The sequence below is a fragment of the Megalops cyprinoides genome, chromosome 3 (assembly GCF_013368585.1).
Source record: "Megalops cyprinoides isolate fMegCyp1 chromosome 3, fMegCyp1.pri, whole genome shotgun sequence".
In the NCBI taxonomy this organism is placed as follows: Eukaryota; Metazoa; Chordata; class Actinopteri; order Elopiformes; family Megalopidae; genus Megalops; species Megalops cyprinoides.
In genome coordinates, this window is record NC_050585.1 from 8,180,814 (window position 1) to 8,193,895 (window position 13,082).

The 13,082-nt window shown below is 38.9% G+C and overlaps 1 protein-coding gene across 1 annotated transcript; it reads right to left on the reverse strand.

Moving 5' to 3' along the window:
* Window positions 1–4,515: 4,515 nt before the first annotated feature.
* LOC118775218 (LIM/homeobox protein Lhx1-like) lies at window positions 4,516–12,704 on the reverse strand. Its single transcript, XM_036525012.1, has 5 exons — window positions 11,698–12,704; window positions 9,454–9,677; window positions 8,490–8,764; window positions 6,761–6,926; window positions 4,516–4,957 (listed from the first exon to the last, which is right to left on the reverse strand). Exons 1-5 carry the CDS (start codon window positions 11,865–11,867, stop codon window positions 4,578–4,580), a joined length of 1,215 nt encoding a protein of 404 aa, XP_036380905.1. The 5' UTR covers window positions 11,868–12,704; the 3' UTR covers window positions 4,516–4,577.
* Window positions 12,705–13,082: the final 378 nt, after the last annotated feature.

The following is a 13,082-nucleotide window of genomic DNA, read 5'->3' on the forward strand; positions in this document are numbered from 1 at the left end:
TGAAACAGCCGAAAGCATCTAGGGGCAACACACGTGGGGAGGTCTGGCACCGCGTCATCAAAAAGCGCCACCGCTAGCAAATTAACCAGCGCTTGTGAAGGAGCGTTAGCTAGTTGAGAGAAAGTGACACCTGTGCTTCCTCCTTTGCGTCCGTTCTGTACTGATGCATGAACGTATGTCAGTAGTTGGAAGGGTGATTTAAAATAAAACCATAATGTGTTGTACTAATTAATCACAGTTTGTTAGCTCTAATAACAGTATAACTGACCTGCAGTATTTTTGTGTTTGCAAGCTGTGACCTAGAAGCTAGCTAGACAAGCCACTGTTAGCTAGCCAGGTTCATCTGTATTATTAAACGTTAACGTTATAATCTAACGTTATCTGGCTAGTCAAACCAACTCACCAGAACGTCACCATTTTGAGTAACCTGTGGGGTTTATTTTAAAATACGTTTTGTCAGCATTAGCTAGGCTAGTTCTTATTGGCCAACTATAAAAAAAAGTTGCTAGCCAGCAAGATTGTACAGAAAATTCGATTATTGATAGGTAACGTTAGCTAGTCTAACTAGATACGTAACTTCGCGAAGAAGTTATTTGAATAAAATGCGAAGCGCCGCTCAAAATTCGAAATGCCTGCAGTTCACAGTCTGAACAAATAACTAATTACAGTGACAAAGTAAGTGAAATGGGTTCGTTGGCTATCTTTGCTTCTTACATCCTGTGAAAACGTTTATATGTTACGTTTTAAAACATCGTTTTATATCAGAATATGCTGGGGAAAAAAACGAATCTGTTTTTAACGTCTAATTGGGCGAGTTCAAATCAATAGCCAAATTCCAGTAAATATGAATCATAACTAATTCAAACAGCCCTGCTTCCTGGGTCGCTGTGCCATGAGTCATGTAAGGCCCGCCTCAGGCAGCACCGAGGCCGAGCCGTTTAATCAGGGCTATGATTAAATCATTGATCCCGTGTGGTGTTTGGTGCTCTGACGGTACTGTCCGCTTTGGACACAAATTTTTCAGCGAAATGAGTTGTGTTTCTCCCCCTGACTTATGTCACAGATGCAATGTTCTGTGCCGCTCAGATAACTTAGACATAATTTGTGGTTTTCATTTGATGTGCGTTGAATCAGTCTGAATGTCTTGGACTGGAATGGAATACGCCGTCAGTGTATAGTCTGCTGTAGTCTGGTCCAGCCACCAGAGCTGTTGTTTCCCTCTTTGATGTAAATAGCTGGCAAATGCTGGTGCAATGTGTTCTACAATGAGTGAAAATAATCTATTCTACCAAAAGTTAAGCGACATGGGTACTTATTGATTTGTTCCTAGAATAATGCCCCGCGGGCCTTATTAACTTTGGTGTTATGACTGTTTTAATCTGTCATGTAGGCCTGTATAGTAATTTATAGTAGAAAGCTGGTTGTGTCGTGCTCTACCCCTTTCAAGCATTTTACTGTAATTCTGCATCCCAATCCGTACAAACACTGGGAAGTAATATCAGGTTGAGGTCGCAGCTCTGTGATGATCAGTGCAAGTTCCAGTGTTATTCTCTTCAAAGCACATGCAATCACGCCTGCAGTCACACGTAACTGCAATCTGTTGGGATGTCCAGTGACTTTTGGCTGCAAAGTGTATGGGGAGCTGGAACAACAGGTCTGCTGCAATGATGAAGACACCCCCACCCCTCTCCTCTGTGCATCCTAGACCTTGAGCTGGGCGAGAGGCATCCCCACGCAGAGGGAGGCTCTTAGGACCAAGGGGGACGACAGCCAGGTTAGCACTGCTGGAGGCGTGGTCAGAGATGTAAGGTATGCCTCAAACAACACTATAAACTGCACAATGAGCATTAGAGTTTGTATCTCCTGCGAACATACCAATAATTGCAAACAGAAAAATCAACCGTTTAAGCATTAATTCATTTTTTTAAAAATTGGTTCACACAATGGGGGCAGTCGTCCTTTCTCATGGATCTTGGTGGGGTGGAAGCTGATTTGAGTACTTCAGTGTTATGATGCATCTTCCCCCTTTTTAATTGTGCATCACCAATCAGGCTGCAGAATAAACATCTCCGTTGTTCTTTATGTAAGATAATATACCAGTATAAAACAATTGCATTTAATATAAAAATATGTAAGTATAATTTGAACCTAGATCATTATGAGTAGTTGTTCATTTTGTAATTTAGCACAGTAGGTGGAAGTGATTTTCACTGCCTCTCCCATATACAACCATTACATTACATTACAATGTATTTAGCAGGCACTCTTATCCAGAGCGACTTCCAGCCATGGAAGAACAGGCTTCCTGGTTCTGTTGTGAAACCCATTGTTGTCTTCAATTAGGACAACAAACAGTCTCTTCCTAGTTAGTCCAATGACTGAAAAATGATGCAATGAAAGCCTGGGTAAACAGAAAAATGCCTTAAACATAAGGCATTATGTGTCTTAAGCATAACCTCAAATCCAATGTAAAGCTACCCATGGCTGTTTTCAATGGAAGTGCAGTACTTTATCCATAAAGAAACCCTTTTAAATTCAGTGACTACCAAACTGTATTAGGTCAATATGACTAGTGTTTAATTTTTAGGATATACAGATTATGATAAGTAAAAACAACACTGAGATTTTGAGTGGATGTGAAGTTAATGCAGTAATACCAACATTCAAGCATTCACCAGTTTAATCTGTAAATTCTTAGTATAACCACACAGAGATCAGACAATAGGTATTCAATGTATTGCTGGATCACAACTGAAATAAAATCTCTGTACAGTTATTTGCTACTAGTATGTGTGGCAAGGTGCAAATACTGTAGTAGGATAGCCTGAACAATAAAAGTCTGTATTGTCCATCTTTTATCTTTTCAAATTTTATTAAAAACTCACAAATTTTCCAACATGTTGTACTTATACAGTGAATGGTCTAATATGCACTGGAGGTCACATAAGCTTAGGTTTATTAGAACAATAAAAGACATACCATGAGGGGTTCGATATTTAAAGAACATAGCAGCTGCTGGCTGCATATTTGACCATCAATGTTTAATAAGTTTGAATTTTCCTTTAAAGACACAAAAATAAAGCCTGTTGGTCTAAGTATGTTATATTAACAATTTGTATGAATGTTTTCCTCTTCAGGCTAAAAAATTAAGAAGTTAATACTTCTTATCTTTTTTTTTAAACACACTTACACTTTGTTTCCACATGTTCTGCGGTTAATGGTGCGAAGCACTTTTACAGTATTTGTGCTATATTTTTATTTGGCAACTGACTACTGTTATTTTTTTCTTTTTTTACATTTTTTTTGTAAACACCATCTTGTACAAACTAGCACAGTGAACCACGACCCCAGCAAACTTTTTTTCATCATACAATATAAATAAAATTAATACAAAAGTTTGGTTGGTTGCTTGAAACATTTTTTAATCTGGAGCAAGAGGTTGTAAAACATAGCTGATATTTAAACTCCTGAATGAATTTTTTTTACGTAAACAGTTGACTGTTCTAAGTTCCTTTCAGACCCTTGTTAGTGGATTTTTAGAAGGTAGACTTCATTTAACATTTCAAGTTCTTTTCCAATAAATAAAGGGTTAACAATCCATATAGTGTTTTTAAAGTTTGCCTTTTGAAGGCCAACTTCTTGGGATTTTGGTAGAAATCTTAAAAAGAAACTAACAGAAACACCCGACAAAGTCCAGATGGAAAAATATCTCCTGGCCTTTAGAAATGTATTTAGTGTCAAATAGTTGTTTAAGTGTCATCATGGCAGAGCCTTGAGAGGCAAAGAGGTCTGTGATGTCTGCTGTTGTAAATACATGGGCTTGATGCCTTTAGTATCACAGACCAACTCTCCTAAGGCCCAGATTCCATCTGTTAATATAGCTTATCTATTTGGTCTGAACTTTGAGTGTAAAATTAAGCAAATGTTGCATTTTTTGTTCCTTTCACATTGCATTAATTTGGGTGACTGCCAGACTGCAGGAGCACTGTAAGAAAGGGAAAAGCTTATCACTTATTTAAATGTGTTGCTAAAATTTAAGGACAAAGTTCATCGCAGTTAGATAGAATCAAGGCCTAAGTGTTTTTCTGTGACACTTAAGTCTTTCACAGTTATGGATGTTTTTGCGTTCTATAAATGGTTGCTTCAGTGTGGCTCCATCCCCTAACGGTAAATTGAGCATTTTTCGAGGGGCGTTGCTCATCTGACCTCAAAGCGAAGTGTCCGTGATGGGTCGGCAGTCACGCTCAGTTTCTTGTATGTTTCCTCTTCTCGTTGGGATTATTATTTTTAGTTTGGAAAAAAAGAAATCATTGAACGTCAACACAATATCAAGGTAAATGTTTACAACGACACGTCCATTGTCGCTGCGGTTTCAGATATATTTATATATAGATATGTTCCCTCCCCCACGACAAAATCATACCGGGGAGAGATAAATGAATAAATAAATAAATAATTAAATAAATAGAGATAACAAAAAATGGATTAGCGTCTGGGCCCCCCCGCCCCCCAACTTCCCCTTGTCCTCCTGTCCCGATTTCTCTCCCTGCTGCCGCATGTCTGTCCTTCCACTCCGGCTACCACACCGTGCCCTCGTTCAGTTCGGAGGGGGGGTGTGACAGGTGGTTGTTGTATCCGTTGCCGTTGAGGGAGAGCGAGGTAAAAGGCGGGCTGGGGCCGAACACCTCCGAGGACATGCTGTGCAGGGGCCCCGGCACGCCGGGCTCGGGGCTGGGCGAGTCCCCGGGGTGGTGGGACAGGATGTCGGAGAAGCGCTGCACCTCGCTCGACGGGTGGTGCCCCGGGAGGGGGTGCTCCATGCCCCCCAGGGGGGTGCCAGCGGGCCCGGAGGAGGGCACGAAGGCCAGGTCCACGGGGGTCTGGGCCTGCGAGGACGGGGGACCTTGGGGGAAGTAGTCGTAGTTGCCTCCGGGGCCGAAGTATTCACTTTGATAATCTGCAGGTAAATTAGCACACGGTTAAATATGCTAACTGTGCTAAAATGGGTTGAAATACATATTTATCTATTTTATGCCCTGGTGATCAACCACAGAAGAGAAGAAATTCCGTTCAATTTTCACCACACAGGACACAAGAATTTGTAAGACAATTGATGAGATAAGTATCCTTTTGCTTTACCCTCAATATGTCATTTACTTTTCCGGTTGAATCATTGTAAGATAATTATTTAAAAAGCTAAGACATGTCATAACATTTCACAGTAAAATGGAGCAAAGGTGTAAATAAATCATTTTGAATTTCAGTGGAATACTTTTCTTTCGGGAAAAAATGAAGAGATTTATTACATATATTATGACTGTCCTCCACCAGTGTCCACATAGTAGCTTATTTCAATAGCGTCTCTTTTTAAAAACCTCTAAGATTAATACTGGAGTTTCTAAAAATCATCACATAAAACTGAAAGACAGTATGAGATGTATAACAAAAATAGAAATAGAAAACTGAAATTACACATATATATGTGATTACGTGTGTGTATGTGTGTATTGATATACATGTAATAAAAACAACTATAAATGTTTGTCAGTGATCTGTACAATTTTACACCTTGACAGTAACCAAAAAAATACATTAGGTGTTCCACAGACAAACTGGATAAAAAAATAATATTGTATTTTTAATACTTTCAATGCAAGTGTAATCTCTATTGTCTCCTGATGACAATACTTTCACACAATCAGCTAACAAAATTTAAAAAAGAAGATAAATGTAGGCATTCTTCATAATCTATGCCTATAATTTGTCCAAGTTTTCTAACAATAGCTGTTGTCAATCTGTTTCCGGAAAACCCCTCTAACAGCTTGAATGAAACCCTAGTTACATATTAATGGAACCATTGTGGCCAAGAGTGGAAGAAACCTCAGGAACTTAAACATTCATCCCTATTTCTGGAATACACATCAGCAATCACAACAGCAAAACATACAAAATATTTCTCAATGACGTATTAAAAATGACTAAGTTGAAATTGCTGCATTGTGTTTCTCCCGTATTGAATCCCCCGAGATGTGTCATATTTGATTTCTGTTAAAATAAATTCTAAAAAAATAATCACTACATAAAATAGTTGCTTCAAGACATTTGCACAGTTTGAAATACAAAGAAAAAATTACCTCCGTGTTGACGTTCAATTTTACACCCATTGGTGAAATGCTACAACATAACAACCCCTCATGAAATGCCTTTAATACGATCCCTTATCCAGCTATACGTTTAACACTCCAGAATAGCACAAACGAATCAACATATTTCCCAGCCATTCATGTTAAGTGATTAAAATATATTTCGTATTCAATCGGATTCGCAGTACAAATTTATTCGCCTATCTCAATTATCTTGTTCAAATAAAATGTCGAACTATGTATTAGAAAGTAATGTGTGATCCTTGTATATCTGGTTTTGATAATAGAAGTCGCTATATATACTTCACTGGGATATTTAATCGAAACAAAACGGTTTTCGGTATCGACTAAAAGTATTTTCTTTTATGTGGAATTGAAATGAACAAAAATGGTTTAGGCTATTTGCATTGAAAGGGGTAACAGTCAAATTCGCTTCTTGTAAAGCTAAGGACGAACCCCTTCGGACTTTGATGGAACCTTCGCGTCGGTTTTCAAAGGCGCCCCGGGGCAACGCGGCATATGTTCCGAGCGTTTGGCAAACACGCGTAAGATTATTCTGCGTTTCATTTAAATGTGTGAAGAAAAAAATAAGCTCGAGTAAACACACGGAAACTTACCCCCATAGTATGAGAAATGGCCGTTCGGGAGAAGCTCCCCTGGTTCGAGTCGATCCACTAGCGTTCTCATTCTCCTCGGACTGCGGAAAAAAGCGTGCCTCCTTGCACCAAGAGCACTCAACTGTTTCATACGTCGTTCTTTGGACCGCCGGTTCTGGAACCACACCTGTAAAGCATAGTTTCAAACATTTGAATTAGACAGGGTATTGAATATAGTGTTAAGGTAGTTAAGCAAACAAAAAAAAGAAAGAATTAGGAGAAGAATAAGAGAATCTCGTACAATAAAAATTGCGGCCAAATGGACTGCGTCAAACTGGAAGTGACACCGTCCTGCGTAAATTATGCTCTTAATAGGCCAGAGAATGTCCTTTCAATACAGACAACAAAACACGAAGAGGCTCTCAGATTCAGCTTCACTTTAATGATATTTTAACCCTCCATTTACGTGCGCTGTGGTGGCTGCAGCAAAGACTTAATATCTCAAATTAATACTTAATAGGAGGGTTGTAACCCACATATTAACCGGCTGTGTAATGTTATCATTTCATAATCTATATATTCGCCCTTTAATTCCCTGTCCTAATTATGTTGGACCCTTCCTCCTTTAAATATCTAACCCCGGAATTCTATTAATCTCGCGACCAATTTTTCACTTCAGTGTCCGTTCCATTTCATATACAACGAAGGACATTATAACTCCATCCCCACTGCACCGTTCTCTCCTTACAGCTGTGTGACGTGTTTTGTTTGTACATATAGTTACATCAGGATGTGGGTAAAACACTAGGCCAGACTTAAGTAGTCTGTGCAGCTATGACATGTTTTCTTTGTCTCGCAGGAAGCTGCGGTCTTTTTCAATGTGTATCAATACTGTCGCGCAATTCTGCAAAGTCTGAAAATAGAATCGCATTTTGTTGACGATGGTCTTTGTTTAAATCTGACATAATAGTAATAATAATAATTTTAAATGTTAATTCTATCCTATTTATCCTTGATAAAGGGGTTGACACAACCCTGAAAATTCAACGCACGGATTTATCCGTTTCGACTTCACGGGACAATGATGAAGTGTGGTCTCAAAACGTGATGTCCCATGCATTGCAAAGACTACCGCGTTTGGTAGTCTTAGCAGTGTCTCCCGCCAGCTGGTTTGTTAGTCTATAGGTCTGTGGTCTGTGAAGAGTACCGTTCGAAAATAACGCAGCGCCTCTTGCAATATCATCTCCGAAATCAATACGCAAGTTCCCAGTTTCTTATTCATGCTCATAATTTAGCACGGGTCTTTAAAGGGAATAGCCTAACCTGTCTGTTTTGTCAGTGTTTGCCGACTCGCGACAGTGCGCCCTGCGGGAGTCTGCGCCAAAGGACTCCCCTTACGTCCCCGTCGCCCTCTGTCAGTGTGTTTTAATTGAAAAAAAAAAAAAAGATCCGAAAGGGTGCGCTCATCATTCGCTTTCACGCAAAGTGAGATTATAGCTTTTTCACTCAAGGGTAGCATAAATAAAGAAATAAGTGACATTATTTGACATTGCCGATGGAGTTAAATAAGATACTAAATTCGTGGTTCAACTAAAAAGTCAGTTCGTGAGAACAACTTGACTTATTGATAATCGTCGCTGCCTCTTTTATGAATGTTGTAGGGCTACGCCGTTATTTTCACAAAACAAAATAAAATCCTGCCTGTCTGTCACATCGATAGCCCTGACGAAGAAATGGGAAACAGCCTTACCTGAATTACTCGCATGTTGAGCCCAGTCTCTTGCGCGAGTTGCTCCCTAATGTGTCTCGTGGGTTTCGGGGTTGCTGCGAAAGCGGCTTTAAGGGTCTCAAGTTGCTTGGCTTTGATAGTCGTCCGTGGTCCACGTCGTTTGCCGCCCAAGTTCTGGTCATCGTTTTCGTTATTGGTCGTTTCTTTATCCGAAAGATGTCCGGTTTCCGAGTCTTTACAGTCGTCCTGCGGGTCTTGGGAGTCTGGAGACAGACTAGGGTCACTGCATGCTGTAACTGTAAAAGCAGATTCATAAAATTGAAACTTAGCGTTGAGCTACATAAAACGCTTTAAAGCAAAGTGTGCATAAGCCCTTGATTTAATAAGTTAAAATGGTAAACATTAACATTAGGCTAACAATAGCCTAATGTTAATGTTTACCAAGCAAAGCAAATTTGTTTTTCAAGCAAATTGAAAGTGACTGCATTGTTTCGTTGAACCCCAATTCAATAATTTAACACTAATGGTTCCCCCAACATTTTCAGCCCCCAAGTAAAAAATTCTTTCAAAAAGGTAAAAAGCAATAGGCCTACAGATTTTTTGTTATTGTTATTTGTATTATTATCATTAGTAGTCGTAGTGTTTCCACAACCAACAGTTGCAAGCGTGTTCATCAAATACAACTCATGGGATAATGAAATAGGCCTACTTTTAATTGATGACATTTATTAAGAAAAAATGACATCACAAAAGCATCGATACCATATTTTAAATATTTGTCTCAATATTTTCTCCCCAAAATATTTTATGTAATGCTCCACGACAATTTTATTTGTTAATGTTGCATTGAATGATGTCCACCATCGCTGGACATAAATCCGTTAAATTCATGCATATGTTTTAAAATATATTAATTAATGAGACAAATGAATTGGTAGAAGAAATGGAGGATTTGTGAACTGCATATCGCAAGCTCCCGTCGCACCTGAAAGAAGGTTGGTGTCCCCCCTGGTGGTGCTGCTCAGGTAATCTTCTTTACAAACAAATTTATTTTCGTCTATGATGTACAGTTCCTCCCCGGTGGAAAGCTGTTTGTTACACATCATACACGTGAAACAGTTCAAATGAAACACTTTGCTCCTCGCCCTTCGAACCAGGTCATTCGGCGAGATCCCCTGAGCACAGCCCGCGCACTTCGTACCAAATCGCCTACGAAGAAAAAGGGAAATCCACCATCAGAACAAAGCAAGCAACGGACTTGTGTACTCTGGCAAGAGTATATGACAAGCCATAAAATAAGAGATACTATGGGAAACATTTTAAAACGAAAATTAAGACAATTAGAGGACAAATTATTGCGACAACAAATGAGCTGTTTTTAAAGAATGCAATTCAATCGTTTTTATTTCCCGTAAATTGGTAACTATTGATATTTCTATTTTAGTAAACTATGCTGTATCAAACGGTTTGCTGTTTCATATGACGACATTGTATACCAGGTTTATTGTCTAATTTTTAAAACAAACCATATACCCAACAGTACGGTATTATTATTATTGTTATTATTATTATTATTATTATTATTATTATTATTATTATTATTATTATTATTATGCTGGCATCAACTACAACAACACTAATAATAACACTAATAATAATAATAATAATAATAATAATAATAATAATAATAATAATAATATACTTTAGGTCCACATCTGAGATATTGCTTATAGTAATATTTTAACGTTTCAATAATAAAGTTGTGTCAGTATCCAAGAGGGTTTTGAAGCCGTATTTTAAAAGTAAATGGGTCACATAAATAGGCCTAGTTAAGCACAATGACTTGAAATCGGGTGTACTTCACATGCCCTCCTTTTCAAAAATAATTCCGAATTAAAGATTATCACATCAAAATGTAGTTCTTGCTTTACAGTGTTGGCTGTAATACATGTAAAGTAATTAAATGTATACAACCGTTTTTCAGTTATTGAAGTAATGTTCGTAATTTATTCTCATTAAGATCAACGGTGACAATGACAGCAATTGCAACAATAAACTTCATTATAACGGTGGGCTCATGCAAATTGTATGTATTCAAAATGTTTACAATTGTGTGTTGACTGCGGGTCTGTGATTGCCTTGTCTGTGGGTTTCCTCTTTAAGATAGTTTATAATTCAAATCCATTTATCGCATCTTTGCTCGAGCCGCGGCAAATGCGCGGGTCTGCGCGCCCCTGGGGCGGGTAACACTTCCTTCTGGAACCCTGGCAGTGTTCTGATCCCCGTGGCATCCTTGGCTGCCATTCCTTGTAAACAAAGGGCGATTTCCTTACAGCTTTCACAGAGGAAAGGGACACAGACCTTTCAATGTACGCTTTTCTCTCGTCACAATAATATAATGAACAAGCAGTAAATGCACTTTAAATTAACTTAATTGCTACCAGGCCTCTGTCACGCCAAGAAATACATCCTTCCACGTCAAACAGGACTGAAGACTTCCAGTATACAAGACTGTGTCGTGGAAACAAGTTATAGCAGTCTGTGCTTGTTACACCAAATTAATCTGTGAACATTGTAGCGTGCTGATTTATGAAAAGAGAGGGAAAACTGAGATGGAAAAAGTTTGATTACTGTGTCTTAGTTAGAAATGAAATATTACCCTATGTGAAGCCTATATATTAATATAAATAAATCTACACTTATGATGAATAATACATAAGAACTGAATATTGTTTACATTGTAAAATGTAGTCGAAAATGTACGTATACTGTGATTAAAACGGGCTATATAGTAACTCTTTTAACGATTTCCCCCCCCCATAAAATAACTTAAAAAAACGAAACAACTAACACACTTTCACTGAAACACAACTGGAATACTGCTTAAATATTAGACATTTCTCAGTCAGATTATTCTTTTAGATTTTCAAGACTGCACTGGACAAAGGTTCTGGGTATACCATAGACTAACCTGGTATAACGTCTGAAAACCTTGTATGTAGTTTCATTTAGAAAAGTATAACCTTAGAACGGCTTCTAATTCGTTGCTTTCACCGTAACGTATTTCCTTACTCATATGTGTGAAACGCAGACGACGTGTCGTATGTGTTTGTATTTGTATGTGTCAGACCGATACACTTGCTACACATTACGAAAATATACCCACAAAGCCAAACAAAACCCCCTTTCCGAAGGGAGAAAAAAAATAAGTTTCTGTCGTGTGGCTTACCTGAAGAAGTCATTTTTGCAGTACAGTTTCCCTTCCCGAGAGAAACACTTCTCTGTTAAATTGCATTTACAGTCACAGCACTGTACACACTTAACGTGCCAAGCTCTGTCCAAAACGTTCAGTAGAAACCTGTCCAATATAGGCCTCTCGCACCCCGCACAGTGAACCATCGTCTTTGGATTAGCCCCCACGATTCTAACGCTGTGTTCTTGCGCCTGAGTTTTGTTTTTTTTTTTTTTCGTTTGAATCCTCTTTATCTTTTCCCCAGTGAAAAAGTGTCTGTGTTTACGAGGAGAGCTGCTGGTTCATTCTCCTTTGTCAGATCCTCGTGTCGGTTTTGTTGAAAACGAAATTTAAATCAACAGCGCTTCACCTGTCTTTCTCTTTTTCGTGCGCGTTCTCTCTCTCCCCCTCTCCCTCTCCCTCTCTGGAGGAGATCGGCAAACAGATCCGTGTAGCGTCAAAAATCCAGGGCATAAAACGAATTCTTTCAGCTATGAGGTAGCAGCAGCACAGATCTCAAAGTCACAAGAGTAATCTTCCGGTTCTGTTTCCTCGCTGATGGAAAAAATGAATGACTGAATGAATGAATTATTTAACAAGTAAACCAGCAAATAAATAATTCAATAAATAAAATTAACGGAGACGAGTCTTATCACCACCAAAGCCTTAGCAAATAAGAAAGCCCCATATTCTTTTAGCATTTCTCTTTGGTCACCAATGTAGAGTATTGACCAGATACCGATGAGTCCTCTAATAAAATCGTTCAGGGACAACAGTGGTACACAGCAAGACAAGCGTGCCTGCAAGCACTGTAATGCACTTCTTCATGACCGTTCCTCCTCGGGTAAATTGACGTTCACAAAAAAAGGAATAAGCCCAACTATTTCACGAAGAAACATGTGCTTTCCCCTCCGGTTCTGCGGGTTTTCCTCAGCGTGGCGTGCGGTGCTAGTGTGGAGATAGTGCGTATGTCATGTTTTTGCAGGACTGATGCTCTTCGACCAGCTTACACTATTCTGCATGTTCCTGAAAGCTCACGAGCCAGCCTTATTCACAGCTTCCTGACGTCAGCGGGAACGAGGACCAATCAGCATTTTGTCATCCAAGTAACCATTACTATCCCCTCCAAGCTCTACCTGACCCACTCTGTACTATGCATAGGGAACAGGACAAACCAATTGTCTAAGTAGTATTAATAATAATTCACATAATAATAAATACTCAAGAACTGTCATTTTAAAGGATGTGGTTTAGGTGCACGAGCGTCTTCATGACAACGTAGATTGTGCGAACGTCTTACTGTAGGCGAATCAAGACTAATTGGCCAGGTAGATTATTTATGCAATCTTTTTTGATAGAGTGAAAAGGGTGATGCGCTTTTA